The sequence below is a fragment of the Vidua chalybeata genome, chromosome 1 (genome assembly GCF_026979565.1).
Source record: "Vidua chalybeata isolate OUT-0048 chromosome 1, bVidCha1 merged haplotype, whole genome shotgun sequence".
NCBI classification, from domain to species: Eukaryota; Metazoa; Chordata; class Aves; order Passeriformes; family Viduidae; genus Vidua; species Vidua chalybeata.
In genome coordinates this window covers 8880556-8905709 of record NC_071530.1, presented here as the reverse complement: position 1 = coordinate 8905709, position 25154 = coordinate 8880556, and the positions used below count along the sequence as shown (strand labels likewise).

The 25154-nt window shown below is 38.6% G+C and overlaps 1 protein-coding gene across 4 annotated transcripts in view; it reads right to left on the bottom strand.

The window, feature by feature from the left end:
• Positions 1 to 25154, bottom strand: part of DNAJB6 (DnaJ heat shock protein family (Hsp40) member B6) — a 56053-nt gene that overhangs the window by 30057 nt on the left and 842 nt on the right. For 2 of the 4 annotated variants that reach the window (XM_053942679.1, XM_053942705.1), the window contains exons 2-7: positions 16364 to 16472; positions 15541 to 15650; positions 12832 to 12891; positions 12363 to 12473; positions 1136 to 1270; positions 196 to 340 (exon numbers count right to left, since the gene is read on the bottom strand). In XM_053942679.1, coding sequence (XP_053798654.1) covers positions 196 to 340; positions 1136 to 1270; positions 12363 to 12473; positions 12832 to 12891; positions 15541 to 15650; positions 16364 to 16428 — 626 coding nt within the window. In that variant the 5' untranslated portion in view covers positions 16429 to 16472. Of the gene's footprint in view, positions 1 to 195; positions 341 to 1135; positions 1271 to 12362; positions 12474 to 12831; positions 12892 to 15540; positions 15651 to 16363; positions 16473 to 24757; positions 24893 to 24917; positions 25002 to 25154 lie in introns of those variants that run through there. The other 2 variants (XM_053942697.1, XM_053942689.1) reach the window with 2 other exon arrangements.

Here is a 25154-nt window from a genome sequence, read left to right as displayed (position 1 = left end):
AAAAAAGTATTTCAAAATGTTTTTAAGCATTCAGAGAAATCCAAGTAATATGATGAATGTAATGACAGAAGTAAAACATAAAAACATGTATCACTATCTGTGTGTGTGCAAAGACACAGTATATTTATAAGCATGTAACTATAGGTATGCAAGTCTCTACATATAGTTTCATATAAATATATTTATATCACTTACCTCTTTGTAGTAATTTTTCTGCCATTAACTATTTTAGTTGAGGTTGATACTGATTTGAAGTTTCCCATTCCACTGCCACCAAATGACGTAGAGGAGAATGATGAAGTAAGGCCTCCATGTCCCAGGGAGCCAAACGAAGTAAAACCTATTGAAAAAGAAGGCATTTGAATAAAATATAATTTTGCATGACTGTGGGATCCTAATTTATCATCCACTCAGACTACATCCTACTTTGAGGAAGCCCTCAGCTGGTTTCATCACACAGCATCAGAGACTAGATGGCATCAACACCAGCCTGAGAATAAAACCACAGCTCCAGCCCCATCCATTTCTCTCATATGGACCCACAGTTCAAGTTCCAAATGCACAGCATTGTCCAAAAACCATTTGTCAACTCCTCCCCTGAAAGATATTCAACCTTTATCCATGCTCTGCACCCAGGGGAAAGCCAGCAACTCTAATGAATCTGATCATCAGCTTTAGTGCAGATGTTGGGACACCCCGAGCTGGCAGACAGAACAAGTCCTGTATCAGTAACACCCCAACCAATGCCCAGATTCCCAGCACCCTAAGCACTACCATGGGGTTTAGGCACATGTTTTTCAGGATCTGTAGTAAAAGCCATCACACCCCTGAAAGCAAACAGAACAAAAGAATTCTAAAGCCATGAAGAAACTGTAGCACCAAAATAAGGAAAACAAAGTTCTACTTCTTAAAGATCTGTTCACTCTATATGAATTTTCAGGTAGCCCAAATACTCTAACTATGGCTTAATTTACACCTTACAGAGAGCAGCTTAATTAAAAAAAGAAAAAAAAAAAAAAAAAAAAGAAAAACAAAAAACCAGTCACAGAATTGCCTGAATGGAGAATCCAGCTTATTATACTGCAATCCCTTATGAGCCAAAATTGCATTCTTTCTTAATTGTTATGATATTTACCTGTGTCAAATGGAGAGAAACCACTTCCAAAAGCAGGGAATCCACCAAAGGCAGAGAAGAATGATCCACCACCACCTCTGTTTCTGCTTCCCCTTGGACCCCGCCTGCCACCGAAGAAGTCCTCAAAAGGGTCTTCTACAAAACAGAAGACAACATTTAAGAGATAAATATTACTGAGTGATTCTGTATTTAATCATTAGGGATTATTTATTAAAAAAAAAAAAAAAAACACCTTTTTGTTAACAGATAAGAATCTTCCTTTGAAATATTTGAGGCTACTGAAGTAAGACTCCCTTGAAGGTAATTGCTACGCTCTTTCTGGTCTAAATTCTGCTTGCTTCTGGACCTAAAATAATTACATATATACATATATATATATATATATATATATAAAGTAGTTGATTTCTTTATTTTACCTGTTTAGCATTAAAAACTAGTACACCTAATGGAAAATATTGCATACAGGTACCTGAACTTTCTAGCTTATTTCTATTCAAGATTTATTGAGATTCACCATGATCTGAAAAGTAACTTCCAGATAGGTTGTATTAATTATTGAAATCTAAAAACAGCAGCCAGGGATTGATGACTCATAATCCTAAAGTGTTCCAAGTGTTTAATTTAGCACTTGCCACATTAGATACTCCAAACACGTATTCTGATGCACATTTAGCAGCAAAGGATGGAGGTTTACACACAGTGTCCCAAAGAGGCACTTGGTCTGTACCAAGCAGGAGAGAAAGGGCAAAAACAGAGAAAGAGGGTCATGGATAAAATGTTATTTCAAATTCAAGTTCCACTGTTATGTCATTCAGAACAGCTATTGTTCCATCCCCACCAGGAAGACAATAGTCTCTTTCCAAAAAGGAAAAAAAAAAAGATGGGGGAGGTGTCAGGCCATGGGGTACAACACCAGCACCTATACAAGCAGTCTTTATTTACTAGAATTATCAGAAAACTGCTTTTTTCTAATTCTCTTGAGACAAAGAACAGAAAAAAAATTGCAATCATAAACCAGAAAGTCAATAAATATAATACTTGCATTAAAGCCAGAAAAGTTTAGGAACTACAACTACTCTCTTGATCAATCACAACTCTCCCAGAATGAGTGTTATTGAGAACACCAATGATTTTACCAAGTTTTTCACACAGAGATTCAGTATTGAAAACTCAGAATAAGCTTTTAATGAAAAATGCAGAACCTGGTGACAGCAGCAATAGAGGTATGAAAGCAAGGAAAGACTTGTGACTGCCTGACTGTTCAGAACTACAACTGACAAAGAGAAGGTCAGAAATGCAGTATTTGTTCCACTTCCGGTACTTCCACAAAAATCCAAGCTGATTTATGATAAATCACCAAGTTAATACAATATGCATTATGCATCATTAAGTAATCAATATGATAATAAAAATATGTAAGTTACCATCTGTGTAAAGACTTAAATGTGAAACATCACAATGTATTTATGCTGAACAAGGGCAGCTGCTACCCCTCTCCCAACCTCCATAGTTATTGAGTAAAAGAACACAGACCAAACTTTTATCTTACATACACTGGCAAGCAAGTGGTAAGATTTTTTCTACCTTGGACACTTTTTGTTTTGTAATTTCTTTTTTTTTCCATGTAAAGCAAGCTTTCCTCAATATAAAGATGACCCATTAGTACCTTTACAGAAGTTAACCAACACTTAGCATGGAAATATGGGAATTACTATAATTTCCAAAACAAGCACTATGTCAATTTCAAAAATAGGCCAGTTTTGTCAGTCTAGCATATCAACCAGCAAGTACCACTGCAGTTAATTGTTTTGTAGTCCAATTTATTCTCACAGGAATGACTCATAGGTTAGTTATGAAGGTCATTCACTCACGTGTACAAATGATCTATATACTGTATTACTCCCACTGTTAAGCTTTCTATTTATAATCCAAATTTTCTCGTTACCTGGAGTTTGAATAAAAACAAAACAACCTATCATGTAAGCTCTGAGTTTTTAATCTCCCACAGTGTGTCAGCCTATTCTGCAAGTGAATCTCTCCTCCCCAACACAACAGCTGCAGAAACAAAGTTATTTAAGGGAAGATCATGGACTCTCCTAGAGAACCCTGGTATCAACCCAGCTTCTCAGTGGATTACTGCCACACCAAAGCCTAACCAAGACTTGGCCATGCCTTATCAGCCTGCACAGCAAAGGAAGAGATCAGCACTTGGTATCAGCACGTGTTCAAACATCAGGTGATCGCTGTCAGCAGCCCTGGGAACATTCTCCAGTGCTCTTCCTGTAATTTTCTCAAGTAAGACAGAGCAACCACTCTTCCACAGTGCACTGCAGAATGCTCAACAAGAGGGATTATCCTGAGACAGGAAAAGGGGCAGGACTTGTCAGATAAACTATTCCTTTATGATTCTGACAGCCATGTACAGCAGGTAAAAGAAAAAAAAATACCGAAAATATTGAGAGAAGGTAGCAGGAAGCTGCTGCACTATCATTTGTTGTATCTACCACCAAATACACATTAATACAGCAATCTTCAGCTACTCAGACCCTGTTTATGCTTTTACTCCCTAAATCACAATGATTAATAGCACCTCTCAGCAAAAAAATAACATTTCAGCTCTGTAAATCTATTTTAGCAGAACCTTTCCATCCCTGATAACCTTTTCACAAAAAAAGACCTTTTCCAAACAGTTCAAATGCAGGGTGTTGGGTATTTTTCAATTATTCCTCTTATTATAGTCATTTTGGTACTTTTTAGAAAAAGGCAAATGCTTATGCAAAGAACTCATGGTAGCCCATCATCAAAACACCAGGCAAAATGAAGGACTTCAGGACTCTTGCTGTTACTAGGTAGCAAAACTGAAGTTACAGAAGCCAAAAAGTTAATGTGGAGATTGGAACACAAAACCCCCAGCAACACAGAAGACTCTACAGTAACAAACCTGTCTAAAAATAATTGCACTGGAGGTAATGTTTCCAGGAAAATGTACTTTCTTTAGAAAAAAACATTGCCAATTCAAATGCAACAACTGTCTTGTTCCTCAGGGTAAAACATTAAACTTGCTCCCTGCAAACCATGGAATACTACCTTGTTTTTCTGTAGTCACAGGAAAAGAATTTCACCTCTAAACAGGTCAAATAACAACAACTACTGTAATAAATATCACACTGCAGCTCAAAATAAGGCAGGTCATGATCTCTCCATTCTAAGGAGTCCCCAGCTGTAACACAGAAATGGGATTTTTTCCCTTTCAGCTTATGGCAGAACACTACTTAAAAGATGTCACTGTTTTCCTTTCCTGCCTTTTGATCATGAAACCAAACAAGTTGCACTAATTCACTGATCCAGAAGAAAACACTGAGTTGTTACTTTCTGTTGCACCCATGAGCTAATCTCTTTCAGCACCGGAAAGACTCACGTATTGGAAAAAAAAATGGGCATAAAGCACCATACAACAGGGGAAGGGAGGAAAGGAGTCAAACCCCACAATTTGAAGCAGTCCACAAAGCAGCTAAAACTCTAAATTCATTATAGCAATCTAAGGCATTAGCTGAAATTACAATACATGATAAACTAGAAGTGTCACACTTCCTATATCAGTCACTTCTGCCAAGACCCCTGTATCCTGGCTGTTGCTTGGGGAACTAGATCAGGAATTGATATGCTGGAAAGAGCATCTCCAGCTGAAAGCAAGTTCAGCCACATCAATTCTTTGCTAGAGTTCACAGTGTGGCTGTAAAAGCAACTGTGCAGGTTACAAGACAGGCAGCAGCAGAAGTGCCCAAGGGTCAAAGGCAGCACAGGAAGATTCTTTCAGCCATAGAATGATGCTACACTGCAATGCCATCATTCACCTCCAAAAATCAAAGGTGTTGAGATAAATGGTGAGCTGTCAGCAAATGCTCTCCCATGCATGTACTGTCACAGTGAGAGATGCTGATAATCTCTTCAGGACAGTGTGCAAAGGGAATCACCCTGTCCAAGCAGGGCCCCTGCTCACTGCACCACCTCCCTGACCAGCGAACCTTGTTTCCTTTATTCTCTACCACCAGAGCCTCACCACTGCCTCTGCCAAAACACAGCACCTGATCTGAGTGCTCCTGCTGCAGATGCACGGGGGTGGCACTGGCACAACACAGGATAATGGAGAAAGGATAAAGGATGCTGTGCAGCCCCCATGGAAGGGCACAGCCAAACCCAATGGCATTGAGCATTGCTGCAGTGTTGCAGTAAGCAAAGGCTGCCTGCCCCATCCTTTCTTTGTATCAAAAGCATTCTGTAATGACTTTATACATCCTGCCAGAAGACAGTCTCAAATGCAGGTCTGAACAATGTGTTTACACAAAGGGCTACAGACACAATACCCAGAATACAACAGAATTCTTGGAGTAGGTGTTTTCTACCTTGTATCCTATCTGAAAAAAAGTTTCAAATACACAAATTTGCAGTAAACACACACAGAACCTCATACAACAGCTCTGGAGAGCACTCAGGCACTAAAAAACATACCATGAGAACTGGAGGGGCCACAGCAACCTCTAAGCGCTTTTGCATGGAAATATTTTCTTCTTGCAAGCACTGTTGCTTCATGTGCCTAATGTTTCAGCATGGTCGTTGTAATGCTCACTTTCATAAATGATGTCAAACTACACTCATTTAGTAAATTACCAGAAGAAGCATTGGGAAGTCCTTCTAATGACTCATAGCAGAGATCTTGAGATTGGAGACCTAAAACATCACCTTTGAATGCCATCTATATGGTAATTACAAAGATGCTGGAGTACACTAATCAGCATTTCACACTTATCAAATGAATGCTCAGGCACACCTTAAAAATGGAGGCAGCTTCCATTACACCTCTGGATGACCTGCTCTCCATGGGTGATGTTCAGCATTTGTGCTTGACCAATTTAACCAGCTACCTTTCCAAGAAAAACAAATCAAAACATTTTCTTGGGGACTAACAACCTCAACTGGACTGGGATTCCCAAGACAAACTTCAGCTAGTATGCTATCAAACAGTTTCTCAATCTATCTAATGGGACATTAGACAAAGATTAAAGTCTTAAGATGAACATGAGAATTTGGAGGAAGGCCTCCTCCTTTCAGCAGGGCTAACTATGTATTAGTTTGGCCATGGAGCCACAGCACTACCTACTCCTGTCTGATAATGCTGTCTGGGTGAGACAGTTCCTGTGTTTCAAAAACCCTCTTCAAACCTATCAAGTTATTTCTGGAAAATTCTTAGTGAGACTTGGACCATTCCGTGGATAATTATGATCTAAGACTGGTGGTTATGAAATGAAACTGCACATTCATACCAAAGCAATGAATGCACATGCAAATCTGTGAGTACTTCATAAATTGCACCAAAAGCAGCAAATTTACATCAACAAAAAGATTAATTACCAAAAAGGCACTGCTGTTCAAGATAGCTTTAAATGAAAGCCACCTCCATTTTCAGGTCTAATAACCCATTTTACTAACAAATACATTTTGCATTAGAACATTTAAACAATCACTTATCAGAAATGGAATAGCATGTGAATTAAAACCATGATCTGAATCTTTTGCCACAGCAAGACAACTTTCTGTCCTTGAGACAGCAATTTGATGAAGCTGTCCCATTCAAGAAAAACATCCTAAAACACCTATCACGTAGAGCTTGCAATGATTACTGCACAGAACATTTCCTCTCTCTTGTTAGATTATGACTCTTTTACCTGGATACCAAAAGTAACTCACTGTACTTTTCCAGAACAGTCCTGCTTCTTTTTATGTAATCAATATTACAGTAGTCAATCTGAAGTAATTCTGACCTTTGATGGAACCAAACTACATACCAGATAACCAGCTAGCTGATATTCTCTGTGACGAATATTTGTATCTAACTAGTTGTACGAAGGTTTTAAGTTTCATTTTACCTTTCATTTCCAAGAGTAGATTTTGAAATACCACATAAAGCAGGTAACCAGAATTCTCAAGGGAAAACTCCACAGAATCCCTGTGGGTTTATATGCATTAGATCAAAGTACATTGTGAATTCTACTTCACAATCTAAAAAAAACATTTAAGACATTTATATAATACCATCTCCAAATGTACATTCAGAAACCACAGCAAAACTGTCAAGACTACAGTCAATGTTTAAAGAGATCCCACAAACAGAATTCTCTTGGGACATCCAAGTCTAGAGGGGCATCCACCAGGAGCAATTTATCATGTCACATAGTAACACATTCTGCCAGGGAGAAAAGCCTGGTTCCTTATGGGACTCATTTAACTACACACACAGGCACTGGAAGCAGTCTGAAATGCCCTAAACCATCCTGCCAAGCTTGTAGACACAGCTGCTGGAGGATACTGGTCTGCTGTAGGCTCTGAGTTGTATTTCCTAGCCCATACACAAATTACTTGGGCATCACTGATACATCTGAAGTCAGCTGAGATGGTTTAGAATGCATATGCACCTTCTAGTCTAGAAAAAAAAAAGAATTAACTCCTTAATGAGTTTCTGTTGGGTAATATTATGATCTTATTATACCAACTCAATCTTCCACAGCAACTCCTCACTGATAACACCTTCCAACATAGAACCCACTCTTGAAGTGAGAATCTGAAAAGCCTCTAAACCAAAACCAAATCAATTCTTTTAACAGCCTAGAAACACAGCCCAGCCTACACCAAAGCACATTAATTTCTGTTCCTCAGCCTGAAGCAGAAGTCTTTCATCAATGCACTTCCATTACCAGTGGTAACACTGGGATCCTTCCCTCCTGTGAACTGTTAAATTACAGAAGAAAAAAGGTCCTCGAAAAGTTTACAAGTAAAATACAAATAAACAGAACAAGGAACACAAACCAAATGAAGGCAAGCACCACGTGTAAATGGAGTAGGATATAGCTGAAATTTAAGTATACTGACATGAGAAATCAATCCCTACATTAAGAGTAAACAATGAGTTCCCATGGCAAAGAACAGCCAGAGAGCCAGAGGTATGTGGGACAGACTGAACAGCAGATCACCAAACACTGCTACACCAAGGCAGTACTTTGCAATGCAAAATGTAGTGCTGCATAGGAAGCACCAACTTTTCTTCCTGTCACAAGGATCACCATGCATCCATATGTCAGAGGCTAAAAACTATCCCTAGGAGAGCTCACCAGGAATACAGACTCTGCTGTAACCATGTGCCACAAAAAGCAAATGCACAAGTCTCAGAGTAAGAGTTAAGCATCTGTCATAGCATCAGATCAAGTTTTAAAAAGTCCTTGCCTTCATGCATCCCTAGACTTACAAAGAATTTGCCTGAAAAGAACAGTGAAAATAAACTGGGACTGTCTCCAGTGCAACACACAGCACATAACATTAACTTTGCTCCATTTGGAAGTGTTCAGAGCTGTCTCCAACACTATTATAGATTTTCATTTGAAAAGTCTGAAGGGACTCATCATTTAAAAATCTGCATTCTCCTCTTTTCTACAGATGAATAAAGATGCCTCTGTTTATAAAGAAAACTTTCTGTAACTGCAAGAGCAGTGCAGTATAGTTCAGTAGACTTGAACAGACTCAATTCATAGCACCATTTCAGAAATTCTTCACATCCATAAATTTACAGGAATTATGCATATGGATGCTGCTCTTTACATACTCAATGACAATCAGGATATAGAGAGTCCCACCTGCATTCTGTGGGCCTCACTACATACCACTTCAAACTGCATAAAAAGTACAAATCTTTTAAAGTATTTATTCAATTTCATCTTTGATTCCACCAGTACACATTTTTAGAAAACATGACCTCAGGACTTATTTAGTGGCTTAGAATATCAATTATAAGCCAAGTAGCTCCTTAAGAAGTTAAGAATTGCACAGAAAACTCATCAACAAGTTGAAAACTCCTCACTTTTAGAAGATAAATTCTCTTATTCAGGACAGAACTGTTCCACTAGTGTTTCAACACAGCAGAACCTATAAGGGCTGCAGTTCACCAATACAAATATTCATGCTTTACATGCAATTCTACTACTTGCTTTTGAAATTATAAAATGCACTACATTCAGCTGAAAGCACACATATTTTCACATTGTACTATCTTTGCAAATTCATTGTCACCAGATGACACAAGGAAAAACGACGCACCACAGCTTTGGTCACGATGAAGAGACTAATTTATTTTTTCTGACTCCAATCTTTTATAGTTCTCAAAAGATGCCAGTGGATTGGAGGGTGAACGTGCCACCTCTCCAACGACACTGGACAAACTACCTGTACATCAAATTTCTCTGCCTCTATGAAAGAATGCAAAACAATAGGTTGTTTACAGAAAGTTGTGTGGGAAAATTCTCTACAAGAATGTAAACTCAGAAGGCTTTAGAAAACTCTTGATAACCAGGGCGACAATTCATGTATGTGCAAAGACCAATTCAAATACTTTTTAAAGAAACTTGTGAAAAAAAAATGTTTGGAGACACAACTATCCATGTTAGAGAATGTCTTAAAGAAAAGAAAGTTTCTTAAAAAAATTTCTTAAAGAAAAAAATAAAGTGCTCACTTTGAAACCTTCCAACTAGAAAAATTTCAAGAACTTATGATCAAAATCCAAAGTTTAACTGAGGGTTTTAGGCCTCTGGTCACTGACACTGCAACTATCCACAGAAAGTAGAGAGGCAGCTTAGGAACAATTAGTTTTCATTAACTGGAGCGCACACAACACTGCTGACACTGACAGAACCTTGGCAAGAAGCAGAGCCTGTGCTCAGTGCTCTTATCTTCCAGCTGACAAAGACAGTGATCAATACATGAAGTAGATAACCTGCTTTTGAATAAATAAATAAATCTGTGTGTTAAGCAGGGGGAGAATGTCTCTCTAGGTCACTAGTGTAGAGGTATGTTGTGAAGTCCACTGGTGCCCCAAGGCAACATGGACACAGCCTCTATAGGAGGGGCTACTGCAGCATCCCATGAACACTGGCAGCAGTGGTACCTCCATTTGATAAGCTGGATAGCTCTGTGCACTGTGCTGCACAGCCTTCCTTCTAAGGAACCCAAAGGCAGGGCCTCAGCTTTCTTTAAGCCTATCATTTATTTAACAGCAGAACTAAACTTCATGGCTTTAAGGTTAATCATGAATACTGACATTTTCAGAGACAGTAAGTTAAGTCTTCTGCTAGTGTTGATGAAATAAGTACAATCAAAAATCAAACAGAGCCCATGTCATTCTCCCACTAGTAGCATCTCACCTATTCAATATACTATAAAGACATTTGATTGAGAACCAACTCAACTATTTTGTTTAATAGATCTTCAATCAAAAAATAAACAAAAGAACCGAACACTCTCTCCCAGCTCCTCCACACTAGCTTCCTACTCAACATCTTGCTCAGATTTTTCCAGGTTCTCTACCACACAATCACAAAACAACTGAGTTTGACAAGGACCTCTAGACTCATCCAGTCCAATCCCCTGCTCAAACAGGATTAACTGGAGTTAATCCAGGACCAGTCCATATGCCTTCTGGCTATCTTCAAACATGGAGATTCCACAACCTCTCTGGACAACTTGCTCCAACACTATTGCTCTCACAGTACAGTTGTGCTACCTTAAGTTCAGGCAGAGGCTCCTGTGCTTCCATTTGTGGTCATTGCCTCTATCTCTCCATTCTCTTCACAATGCACTGATGAGACTCTTACCCTGAGCTTTCTCTATACTGAACAATTCCAGCAATTCTCCCCATCTGTTCTCATGTGAGAGAAGTTCCTGTAATTATCTTAGTGGCCTTTCACTGGACTCTATCCAGTAGCTGTGTCTTTTACTGTGGAGCCCAGAAGTGAACCCAGTACTCCAGATGTGTCCTAACCAGTGCTGAGATCACTCATCTAAATTGAAATCCTTGTCTAGTATTTCCTACAATTCTTATTCTGCTGCAGACAGTGAAGAAGTTTCATCTACCCAGTTCAGAGCCCATTCCACATATCACTATTTTGCTAGAAGTTTCCTCCAATCTTCTCTTTCCTACTTTCAGCTGATTTCACATTGGATCCAACTGCCCAATTCAGCTGCCTATCTTCCACCAGATTCTTCCTCTAGCTACTCATCTAATTCATCAACTACCATTCTACTGCATTCTCTAGCCCTTCAACCCCCTTTCTAATCCTTCATTAGTCACCTAACAGCTGATGATCCTGAAATAGCAAACCAGAGAAAGATATAATTAAAATCTGAGCTGAACAACCCCCCAGTACTGCCAAAGACAATAAATTACTTTTAAAAATATTACAACATTTACAAACATTATTACAGAGTTAAATATATATCTACATACTGATCAGGAAGAAATCCTGGTTTTTCAAGTACACTTCTTGCAGTTTTCAGTATGGAACTTTCTCACAGTAAACAGTGAACACAGGATCTGTTCTGCTTTATAGGTCAGCATTTTGCTGAGTTGAACATACACACAGAGATTGCATAAGAATCCCAGCAACTCTGAAAAGACCTTCTGCTTGCTAAAGCAAGCAACATCACAAGCCAGAAGACCTTCAGCATAAGGGCTAGGAGATTACTTTGACAACTTTTATCACATATTGCTTCCTTTAATGAATGCCTCCTAAATGAAGAATTCAGGCCTCAAGAACTATTTTAACTGAGTCACTAAAGGCTCTATACCCCAAGCAAACAAGTGACATGAATTTGGTGGTGTCTAGATTATGTATGCAACTGTTCCTATTCTGATAGAAGAAAAACAGTCCTGCTAGGACACAAGTCCACACTGAGAGTTATGGTGTAACAGTTATAGTTAAGCTGTCCCATTCAGAAGCTCTCAAAGTTTTATTTTTTAATTTAGTTACAGATCAAAAGAGAGAAATCAACAGACTAAGTTAGCCTGCTCAAATTCTTAAGAGAAAATTCCAGTATGCACTTTTTCTGTTGAAAATTATTTCCTTTCAACTTAAGAGACATTGGCTGACAAACCAATTGGTTGGATATGGTTTGGCAAACCAGGCCTTCCAACAAAACATTAATTGGCAAACCATACCTATTCTTGTACAATAAAATTAACCAAGAAACAGGTATGAAACAAAGACTTCAAATATAATAGAAAATACCACTTGTTTGCCTCATTTTCAGAACTATTTTTACTAAAACTACATTAGCTACGTTTGTTTTGTAAGAACGAAGTTTTAGCCACACTTTAGACACAAGTAACTAAAACCAGGGGATCACTTACCGAAGAAGTCAAATGAAAAGGGGTCCCTTCCACCAAAAAACTCCCTGAAGACATCATCTGGGTTGCGGAATGTAAATCCAAAATCGAATGGATTATCGTGATGATTTCCACCTTAAAAAAAAAAAAAAGGAAAAAAGTTAAATTTCAGTTACCTTCACATATTCTTACTAATAAGAAAGTTCAGGCCTATAGAGTACTTCAATCATCTAAAAATATAAACAATTTCCAAAATTTCTCTTTTAGATATTATTTAAGTACACACATTACTTCATTACTTTTTACAATAGTTTCTCCATTTTCAGATAACAGTAATACCTTTCCTAATAACTAGAAAAACTGTAAAACAATTGCAATCTAGATTTTTAAAACACTGAATTTTAGGCCCTAGTACAGGCATTTCCAGATTTCTGTCTTGAAAAGAAAGCTACAGAAAACAGAGAAAGCAAAAAACTGCTGGTTGTCAACATACCTCCACCTCCATTTATTAGGCCTTCTTTTCCATATCTGTCATAGATGTCACGTTTTTTAGCTACAAGGAGAAGTTGTACATCATGTCAGTAAACAGGTTTGTTGGTTTTGTGAAAAAATAAAAACACTTAACCAGGATTCTCAGTTAAGCATCTTCTCAAAGCTAGTTTATTTAAGAAAGTTCTGGCATATAACTGCTGACCATCTTCAACAAGAACTGCCAAAGCAATTTAGTTCAGGAAGAAGTACTGAACTTCAAACTTAAGACCAGTAAGTTGTAGAAGGTCCGGTCCTGATGTATGAGAAAAACTTTGGTTTGAAGACAAACTTCACATGGAAATTTGCCTTTAAGAAGGATATGGCAGGTTTCTTCTTTGGACAGCCACCATGAAAAGCTTTAAGGCTGTGAAGGACTTCTGGACTTCAACCTGCTCCTCCACACAAGTCTAATCATGGAGTTGGTCACATCGTGCCTGAACAAAGCTGTGATCTTATCTTAGATAAGATTCTACAGGCTGTGTGGAGAACAGTTCCAGTGCTCAAGCATTCCCTTCCTTCTTTCCCTCTTGCAAACCTTGACCATTGCCTCTTTTCTTTTTATTGCACAAGACCGAGCCCATTGTGGGGGAGTTATGAGAACAGAAGACCAGTGTTTATACGAGTGACTGCAAAATCCCTAAAATTAATTATAACCACTTCTGCTACCTTAATTGTGGGATATGGAATAGAGAATGAAGTGATGTTCCAAAATGCCATGGAAGGATGTGACTCAAACTGCTTGCTCTCTATTATTTTAGAAGGCATGGAATGACTACTAATTTCACTGCAGACCAGCCAGTATTCATGAGAAAGGAGAGAAAAATGAACTCTACATTATTGCATGAGATCAGATGGCACTTTGGTACTGGAAGGGAACCTGGAGACCTTAAAGAGGCAGACAGACAACTCACTTTGCCTGCACTGTTGTGGAAGCATCAGTCAAAAACCAATCAGGGCATTTTATTTTATTCTCTTAATATTATTATGCTTTTCCCAGTGGAATCTCTTTAGTGAAAGATATTTTTAAATTTTAAACAGCATCACTGAAAGAACATGCAGTTACCTCAAACAGATGCTGGAAAGTAAAATACTTCTGACTAACAGGAATTAAAATTTTATATAATGGTTATCATCTCAAATAGCTTGCAACAGGTTCACATGGAGACAAATCCCCAAAGCTTGATACATTATCTGTACTCCCTTTCTAGACAGCAGTTTTTAAAGAAAGGAGGTTAACCTAGCCATCAAATTATGAAGAAGAAAGTAGCAAGGTAGATAAACTGTCATGGGCAGAAAACAGCAAGGGCTTACAAAGACCAAAATTAATCTTGAAAAATGTTCCATTTTTGAAACCACAAGGTTTCCCACAAGGGAAGTGTGTTCAATGATCACCCAATTTCAGTATTTTTTTGCTTATGTAATCCCTTACAAAACTATTCTTCTGCCAAAAATCTGTCATCATTCAAGCCTGTAATGGTGTCAGAAAATTTCATTAAGTTTGCAGAACATTTGACTGCCTCTCAACCACTGGGCTCAGGATTCTGGTATCCCTGCTGCACAAATGATTGTTAAGACATCAGTAACTTAGGATTTGGCATAGATCCAAAAACTGGCAGCACTTTTAGAAGCTGTTCTAAAATTCTAGCACTGTACTGTATCCAAAGAACTTAGAGATCTGTATAACCAGACCAGTATCCTATTTTTATCCTGCTCAAAAAAATTAGCTTAAGAAGGATAAAGTACTCTAAAAGACAAGTATACAATGAACTAATGATAAATTAAGCTCTTTTTCTCCCCTGTTAATTAAGTATCAAAACCAAGCAAAGAAACAGAGTGTACAAGCCTGCAGCTCACTAAATCAGGCTGAACTCTGAGAGGTAATCTAGATGCTACTAGAGCTTTAAATATAGCTTTCCCATGCTGTCTCAGGTGAAATCAAGGACACTTCAGAAATAGCATATAGACAGCTGCAGTCAATTACAGAGGAAAATAATCAAAGTAGCTTAAATCACTTTGTTATGATTCAGGCTGCTTTTGTCAGAACATTGGCAAAAGTTAGTGATACTCTTCAAGCAAAAAGACATGGGTGAACTGTAAACTGCATTCCTGCACTACATGGGTCAGGCTAAACACCTCTTTCAGAACAATTCAAAATAAACACTATCTTTAGTATCACAGTGGACTGAATTTACAGAACTCACTCAATACCATCCAAACTTTCAGCAAGGTTTACAGTATGCTTGGGCTTTGTCAAGCTAGAAATCTAGAAGCTGTAGGCCCAAAAGTGGATACTTCAGAGTTGGTCTAGCTTGACTTTAGAGGATAAACACAATACCTCTATACTGACAGTAACACTGGCCTCACCTGCTAAGATAAAATTAATCTTGGGATTCACAGAAGTCTCCACAGAAATTTCTAGCAGACACTGAATTTCAGTTTCTAGTAGTTTGGTTACCTATCTAGGGAGATTCTGAAATTTTTGTTTCAAAATTTCTGCTTATTCTGTCTTATCTGCAAGCATCTTTCTCTTTCCTTGCTTTTCAAAAGGAAGTAATCAAGTTGGATGGTGAACCAAAATTACAATATCCCTTCAAAGCACCATAGATCAACATTTTCAGTCTGATCTCTAGGACAGAGAAAGGCAGTTCAAGAGCCCTTTTAAAATACCTACCATCTGACAAAACTTCATAGGCCTCAGCTACTTGCTTAAATTGTCGTTCCGCCTCATCTTTATTGTCTGGATTTTTATCAGGGTGCCATTTTAGTGCCAATTTACGGTACCTGCGTGGAAGGAAAACAAAAGTTACTTTACTTTGAAATAATAGAATATGCTATACAAATAAACACAATGTTGTCAGGTTAAAAAGGTTGTCAAGGATCAAAATAAGAAATTCCTGGTGCTTTTTATCTTGCACCTAGATATTGGGACCAACCTCCATGTACACAAAGAACCACCTACTCAGATATGTTTTAAATTAGAAAGTAGGTTTGGGGTTCCTTACTTATTCTGAAATTATTCTTGAGCATTTCTGATGATCAACATCTGTGAGATCTAAGCAAAACATCCAAAAATATCTCTGCTGTGGGCTTCTCCTTAGAGCTCTATAATTATCCAGTACTACAACCAACCAAGGGAGGCATCAAGAGGGATCGGGTACATTAAAAGTTGATAAAGCTCCAAGAACACACTGGTTGTGACATCCTAAGACCAATGCCTTCTTTGACAGCTACACCTGCACACAATTCCTATCCTCAAATGAAACATTTTAGGCAAAGTGTTCATAACTTCTTACTTAGAGGGGCAAAGCTAGGCTTGCACTTAGGTTGATGTGCTTTGCAATCATCCAAGATCACAGTTCAAACATTTGAGTTGATAATGCAGCATGTGCAGGAATTTGCAAAAGAACACAGGAAGACAACAAAGCGTGAATCCAAAAACCATGTCATCATATCTGTCCCCTAAAATCCATAACATCCACAGCAGTGACACTCACGCTTTTTTGATATCCTCTGCTGAGGCATGCTTCTGCACTCCCAGAACTTCATAATAATCCACCATGTTTCAGGAGTTCTCGTGGTATCAACAGCCAAGTCTTTCCAGTCCTGTAATAACAACAACTTGTAAATGAAGCTTGTCCAGTGCTGCTACTTCATAAAAGTCAGGCAGGAGTCTGGTATTGCCTTGTATCAAAGCTGACCAAAGAAAGACGAAGTTCAAATTTTCTAAATCTCAAAAAATAAACCGCTTTTCTTTAGGTCAAGAGATCAAACAATTACTTTAATTCAGATTTTTATGTTCTTTAATCTCACTGAAACATAGTACACAAACACATAGATATATAGCAGTTCCTGAAACAGATTAGACTGATAAGCTAAATTCAATCAGTATTTTAAGAAGGGCATCTGGATTACAGTTTTGATGTAGATATTAATAACTCTGAATGCAAAAGTTCACCTGTTATCTATGACACCTGTCATGTCTAAAGCACATATGGGCATAAACAAAGGGACCCATCTGTTCTTCAGAACGTTACTTCCACTGACATGCTCCCTTTAGAAAAGCAATGTTTGCACAGGTCTTGGAAACTTAAAACTCAATCTTATTGAGTCCAATAAGCCTTTCTTGTACTCAGAGTCTGACAAAAAACATGCATGTTGCCAAAGCTACTGAATACCATTAGCCTCCTTTAAGTTTACCAAGAGAAGCACGTAACCAGGCAAGATTGCTCCAACTGCAAGGTAACCAACCAACTCAAGTGCAGAGGCACCTACTGTTTGTTAGTATAAAAGAATAGCTGCCACAAGAGTTCTGAGAAACCTAGAAGTTAATAAAGCAATTTAAATAGTGACAGTTTCTTGTCAACATCAGAGAATAATTACAAGGAACAGTTACACTGACCATTACTCCAACTAAAAGACCACTAAGATGAAAGAACCTTTCTAAAAACTTTCAAGAATGTTTCATGTCTTCATGCAATGCTGCCTTTCTCTTCACCACTAAAAAAATCTCCATTCTGGCAAAACCTCCAAACCCCTTTCCATCCCACCACTGCTGGTTTGTTTCAATATAATGAACAAGGAAACAGTGACCTTTTCCAGTAGTTATCAACTTATTGCAGGGAAAGTCACCCAAATACACTCAGAACATAATACAGCAATGTATTAGTCACATTTTCTTATCTTATGCATCAAGAACAAAAATTCATTGAAATAACCTTTCCCCCATCAAGTCATTCAGTGTTTTTCATTTTACCCCAGGCAGTCTCAGTTTCCTTTTCTTTCCCATAAATGCTGAAAGAACCAAGTATGATGTAGCCTAGTGAAATATTCTGATATTAATTTATTGTACTACTTTTACATGAATCTTTCAACATCCTGGGACATAAACATTGAAAATATACTTCATTTTAAAATAAATTGGCATATCGTCAAAATATGTTCCTGCTGTAGGTTAAAGCTTAATTAACTTTAATTATGGATTATGGTTACACACACATTTCCTCAAATGGTAGAACTAGTTTAAGAGATACCCTGCCATGCTTCCTGCCCTCTCCAAACCACTTGCAGAAGCAAATGTACTGGAGGGCCCACATGTTTAAAACTTGGGTGGTTTTAGCAATCTACTTATCCATACAGTCCCACAAACACAAAATTAAAGTGTAGGAAGTAAACAGCCCTTTGAAGAAATCTCCACATCAAAAAAACCATAAGAGTATAGTTAATACTGTGACCAACACCGAAGGAAGTTGGGGGACCTGCACTAAAATTAAGAATGCCAATAATAATATACTAATGGCAGGGTTCAATATGTAAACATACAGATTACTAAAAATATCCCAGGATATTTGCTATCAACTGGCCTCTCTAATTTTGCTGTTTCCCACACAACAATTAGAACAGCTCTGTGAACACAGAGGCAAGAAGCAAAGTCAGTATGGTTAAGTATGTTATCAAATCCCACAGCCAGCCTTATGAACAGCATATATGGAACGTATAGTTTGCAAAAAGAAATCAGGAGGGAATCTAGTATGAGTCAAGCTTAAGGCCAGAGGTCAGAGTCCCTCCTAACAGAGATACCAGCCTAAAACTAGTAGGCAAGCAGCAAGAAGTCACAGGACCGGAGCATATACCATAACACTAAGTGTTCTTTCCATATTCTTTTCTTACACACAAGGTACCTATCTTAGAGGGAAAACTTACAACTCAAGCTTCTAACTAGAAAATGCATGTAGGAAAAGCAACTTAGATGTAAAAAATAAATCACATCTTTTCCTAGAGAACTTTGTGCACACAGGTAGTCATATTGATTTTAACCCCGTATTTTTTTCAAAATTTTCCTGCTTGTTTAAAAGCAATGCTGCAGAGCTGTGAAGTTCAGACTCAACATAAACACCATATATCCTAGACAACAGAAGCCTGAAGTTGGGACAAAATACAAAGCTGAAGCAACATGATCACCTCTTAACAGATAACTCTGACCCTAAAAAGCTACTTCTTCAAGATATAGAAATTATTTGTTTCAAATAAATGTCAGGGGATTGCATATTCTGTCTTTAGTGAGTGTTATTGCTCACTAGTATGAAGTCTGGAATGAAAACAAGCCAGAAACCTTCTAAAGAAAACAAATTCTTAATATTCTCCTTCTCCTAATCAAAGTGTCACCAAAGTCAGGTAACAGGAAGCATTTATCTCTGATATCCTGTAATTTAGATCTGCTAGTTATCATAAAGCATAAACTGTACTGTTGAAATTTCACTTATCATAGGAACTTTTTGTATGTAAAAAGGTTTTAAAAATATTTGCAAGAAAAAAATTAATCTGCAGCTTATTTTGTCCAGTTTAAGAAAAAAATGTCAGCTAATATTTAGCCCCTCAACAGCCAGTAAGACTGACCAAAAAACACCATGCACACCCACAAAACTACCCTCCCCCAAAATATCCAACAATATTCACAAATAGAAAATACCTCTATCTACAGTCTTTTCAGGACATAAGAATTTAAAATATTCACTCAAGAAAACAGACACCATCAGCTTATAATAAAGCAGAATATGGATGGCCATTGACTTAGAAAATAGACAATGGCTAATTAAAAAAAAAAAAATCAGTACTTTTAAGGTTAGTAGGAATGTGCATGGTGAAAATGCCTAAATGTTTCAAAGATGCAAACCATACACCTCCCTGCAAGAAACCATCCAACTGTCCTAATCAAAATGACATGACAAAATCTTCTCCAAACATGCAATCTGTCAAATAATTTTTCTCCAAATATACAAGCAAGGCTCATTAATTAGACACTTGAGAGTTTCTTCTAAAGTCAGGAGGAAGACAGCCCACATTAGTTGATTTCCTGCCTCCATCCACAGAAAATCTTCAAAATTTCAGAAGACAAGCCAAAAAAAAAAAAAAAAAAATAAACCAGCTGAAAGAAGATGTTTTCATGGCCTTCGTGTTTGCTCACAAAAATCTGTAGTTCCCTGAGCTGGGAACTGCACTATGTTTACAGTGTGCTATCAGCTACTCCAACTCCTTCTTTGGGGCATGAAAATCGAACAGGCCAATGTTTATGTGAACCAAAGGTTTCCACAGTTTATAGATTTCTCAGTCATCACAAGAGAAGGCAGCTTTGTTCTGGTTTACAGAGCAGTGGCCCTGAACTACTGGCTCAAGGCAAGTGACAGGGCCACATGACCAGGCTCAGGCCCTCCCCACACAGCTCGGCCCAGCGCTCAGCCCAGTTACCCAAAACCTGGCTCATAAATGCTCTTTACAGCACAGTCCTCAGCTAAATAAAAAGCATGAGAAGACAGAAGACAGATATGTCGAGAACTCCAAACTTTTATAAGATCAGATGACAGAGAAAAGAAAGTAATCCAACAAACAACCAGCAGGGATGACAAAGCAGCACCCCTAACTAAATACATAAAGGGGGAAAGCATCCAAACAAATTCTTTAGAGCAGCCAGGAGGGAATTCAGACAGCAAGGGGCATGCGACCTTTGCAGTCAGCTTAGTCAGAAAAAGTTATCTATTTCTGGCCATGAAGCAATGGGCAGCACAGAGAGTCCTCAAAGATGCCAGAACAGCTCGAGCTTAGTGACTACAGCAGTCACCTGGAGAGCAGGATGGAGTTCCAGACTCCTGATTCATGAAGTTCACAGAGCAAGCACTCATCAACATCCTCTGCAAGTCCCAGAGCCACCCAGGTCCCAGCACCTGCCTACCTTCCACAGACTTAACTAAAGGATTGCATCCTGCTGTCAGCTCTGGAGGAATAAACACCCTGCTCTGAATCCCAGCTCACTTTGACTGAACTCTCAAAAATCCACTGTGCTAACACACAAATTCCCACAGTTTAACAGAAAATTTTCCTAAGAGTAAGAATGCTAAAGAACAAATAAAGTTACCTATGAGTGCAAGAACACAGAGCAAGAAAACCAGTGTAAATTTTGTGATTAATAAACCTGACATATACATTTAAACAAGGCACCAGCATTAATTTTGTTTCCTCCCACTTATACATGCACAGTGCAGACTAAAGCATATCAACAACTTCAACACTTTTAGCTTTTACTTACCTAAGCTTAGAAAAGCTGTCACAGTTTAACTTCACAGGTTCCTGAAATTTATTGTTTCACAGAAAAAATGTCCATTTACCATATAATTATAACTAATAAAATGTACTTAAATAGCCATGTTTATGCTCATTATTTTAATACTCCCTCAGCATCCCCAGAAGATGAATTTAATAAAATGAACATTCCAAAAAGCTTAGTTTAATCTCATGTTTACAGCAAACATCCTGCTTGTATGTCAGACAGCAGAGTGGATTTGGATACAGTTATTATTATACCAGTTCACACAGGGAGAAGGCAGCTAGGCTGACTGCTTTACCTCGCAGTTCATGTTCCACTGTAGAAAAGCCAGCAACAATAAAACTCCACCACAGCCAAACAAGAGACACCTGTACAGGACACCCTCACCCCTTAAGGCAGGAAGCTACAAAGAATCCTGTCCACTCCTCTCCTCCCCAAGGGCAGCAAGACACAACTCTGGCACGAATTACAGCACTTGGTCTATATTGCTGCCTGGCACATGGAAAATCTGTAGAGGGCAACTAGTAAGAAACTATTAAAAAAGAGTAAACCAACCAAAAATGGAAACAGAAGAAATTCAAAATCTTCATCTGTGAAAGAAATTAGACTGGCTAACAAAAACCAGGGAAGGATGTTGATCAGTCAACAGGCCACCCTCACTCCCTTGGCTGAGACTCTCCTGCTTATCCATCTGATCTCTGATAAAGGGGGACTTATTCATGATCTTTCCTTAAAGCAAAGGAGCACTTTTCCAAAACAACTCAGGTGTCCAAATTTGGAATTGTGTCACAAATATCTGGAACACTGTCACTTTCCTAAAACTAACCATAAAAGGCTATTTCATACAAAGTAAAATTCATGTCTTATTTTAAAAAATATATGATCTGCGTATGATTAAGCAATTAAAAATAGTGAAAGCCTCAACTGAAAGACATGGCCCAGAAAGTTTTAGGCAAATAATCACAAGCAATCAGATGATCCTCTAGGGAAAAGAAAACAGTTCAAAGTTTCTACACATTTCTCCTGAAGTGCTTTTGAGTCATAACTTTATTTAAGCCAAACAAAAAGAAAAAATAAAAAAAAAAAGCTTCATTAAAGCAAAGAGCAACATCTTTTTCAGAAGGTTGATAGGCTGTCACCAATTCAGACTACATTCTAAGACACAAAAAAAAATCTAATCAGAAAAATGAAAGTTTTAATAAAAACTGTAGCTATTAATGGCTTCAGACTTACTATATGGCATTTAAGATCCTTGTTAAGAACTGAGTCCTCACTAATACCAGCAGGATTTCAGTATTGTTATAAATGAATGCTCCAATTTATTAATTAAAGAAGATTTATTTAATGGTTCAAACATAAATTTAGAGAATAACAACGAAAAGCCACTATCAACAAAAGGGTCAGTGCCGAGCCCGGGATCAGCGCTGGGTGGCACACACAGGTTTGACCACTACAGCACAGGGTCCCCTATGTTCACACCATCCGTCCTGCGAGAGCAGTTTTTATACAGTTTATTTTGCTCGAGGCCGGGATTTCGGCGATCAGCCTTTTCTTTCCATTCAAAGTCCCACATATTCATAAAGTCTCTTTTCTCTGAGCTGAGTTGAACAAAACTGTGTCTGGGAAGGGATGTATGCCAATCAGAGGGTTACTGGAACTCGACATTGAGACGCTCTTCCTGATGGCTCTGGCTATCTCAATCTGACAGATTTATCAAGTATTCACTGCCTGGGTGTTCCTCAGATTACCTTGGAGAAGCACCCATCTCCGAGCCCGGCCACGTCCATTTGTTTGCAAATTAGGTCCTTTTCTCCCTGCTGCCAGCTGCGGTTTCGAAATACTGTGAAGCAACCTTCCCGTCCCCGGCTTGAGTGCTTAAAAAAACTTACAGGAATATTTCTTACCAGTATAACATATTTCATACATCTATTTCTCACAAGCACGAATTAGCTAAAATACACATAACTGTATTCAGAACAAATAGAAAACATAAAACCTAGAACTAGTAACTGTAGGAGTGAAATGTATACACATGAATTATTTCTTCCCTAGCAGTTAAATAAATAAAGCAGAATGATTTCATTACGTCTGAAGTAAAGAAAATCTAACATCCATTCAAATATATTTCATTCGTAAGAAAATATAATTTAAACTACTTATACCCCCAACTACAGTTTTATTTTAAATCCTAAAAGAAACAAGCATCATAAGCAAGATCCAACAAGTTTTGACAAAGCTAAGTAATTTCTCTAATCCTTCCATTGCTTGAATAAGACAAAGGAAAAGCTTTGTCAGGAAATGTTTCCAGGACACAACTGACGGGGCTCTTTACAAATGCTATTAGAGAAATGGAGCACTTCCTACTTAAGGAGCACAACGCTTAAACATAAACCTCACACAGCTAAGTCGAAAATTACAGCAACGAATTCCCTTCAAAGCATCACTCCACGCTTCAGAAGCAGTGGACGTGCTCCGGGAAGTCTGGAGTGCAGCGCATGGGCTCTGCCGCGCTGCATCTCCTCCGCAGGCAGCGGCCCCGGCTCGCACGGGCGGCTGCGCCCGGCGCTCAACCCGCGCTCACATTTCCGTCCATTCCCGGCCACCGCTGCGACGCCTCCGGACCGGCTACAACGCAATCGCCGCCCACAGACCTCACTGCGCCAACGAGCTCGGCACAGATGCAGAACAGACCAAAAACCTGGTATTTATTTCCCGTGTACTGTTAAGAAAGCCTATAGTTTACATAAAATGATGATGATTTAACCTAAGTTATTCCCTCTCCCCGCATACACTCCAAAACTTCTAATGGATAAAAGAAAGATTACAGTTCATAAAGAAATCTACTTATCTATTAAAAAAAAAAATCAGTACCAAAACACATTAGCCCTCTAACTAAAATTTTAGTGCTACACAAAAGTAAAGCCCTGAATGCCTTCTTCCCAAGCCCAGCCAAGATAAATCAGTATAAATCACTAAACTGCATCGATCTGGGAAAGACAGAGAAAATACCAGCGAGAGAAGCTGTCTGGGTAAGAATCTGCTGTAGTTTGAAAGCATAAGTACTAAAAAGACAAGCCCGATGGAGAACAAGGGGAACAGATTTAGTTTACATTATCAGTAGCATTGCAGCCTAAACACTGCTGCCAATAAAAGCAGCAATTTAAATTTCTACTCCAATAGAGATTATTTAAGAAAATGTATTACTAATTTAACTTGTATTTTCAACATACACTTATTCTCCACTGAGAAGTCAGCACAGGAGCCAAGGGGAGTACACAAACTTAGACCAGTGTTGTGCAGTAGTTAAAATTCTGGTTGTTTGCAATAAAAAAAGTAATCACAGAGACAAGATCTATAAATACACTTACTCATTGGTCCGAACAAATCTTCTTTGACAACATAATCCATCAAACTAAATGGTATTTTCACTACTAGGCTCTTGATCACCAGCTGAACATAAAATCCCTAACTGGAGTACAAGGATCTCCAAAGAGTAAACAAAAATTAAGGTCAGCAGGCAGCAGTGAATGCAGGACCAGCTGGACTGCTGCAGGACCAGAGAAGCAGAGCCTTGCTTCATCCCAGTTGCTCCCCTTGTGTCAGCACCTTGTTCTTATCACTTTTTGACACTTTAAAAACTCTTGGGTTTGATCACTGACTATGCAATGACACAAGTCTAACCATTTGCACATTATAAATGCAGCTTTCATGTTACCGTGTCTAAATAAGTACCAATTTATTATTACCACAATTTAGAACAGATTTGTTCAGTATTTTGAATGATTTCTAACACCTTTGTTAGCATGGCCGAAGCACATGTTTTCAGCAGCCAAGGAGAGCTCAGACAGCAACACAGCACAAAGTGCCGGCGCAAACAGGAACGCGAGTCGTAAACCCAGCCCACCGTCCCCTCTGAAGCGCAACAAATACTGACAACAAAGAGTGTTCCTTACCTGGCAGTGTGAGTTTTCACCTCGGCTCGGAACCTGGCAACACCCGACCTCTGCCGACCTCACCCACAACAAACCTCCCTCCTGCCCCGTACCCCGAGTAATCAACACTGAGCGGAGCGTAACGAAACTGCTTCCATCGGGGGAGAACCACAGCGCGTTTGGCTTACGATCATCGGGGGTGGAAAATGCCTCTGAGATCATCCAGGCCAAACATCCCCCCCCAACACCTCCACAGTG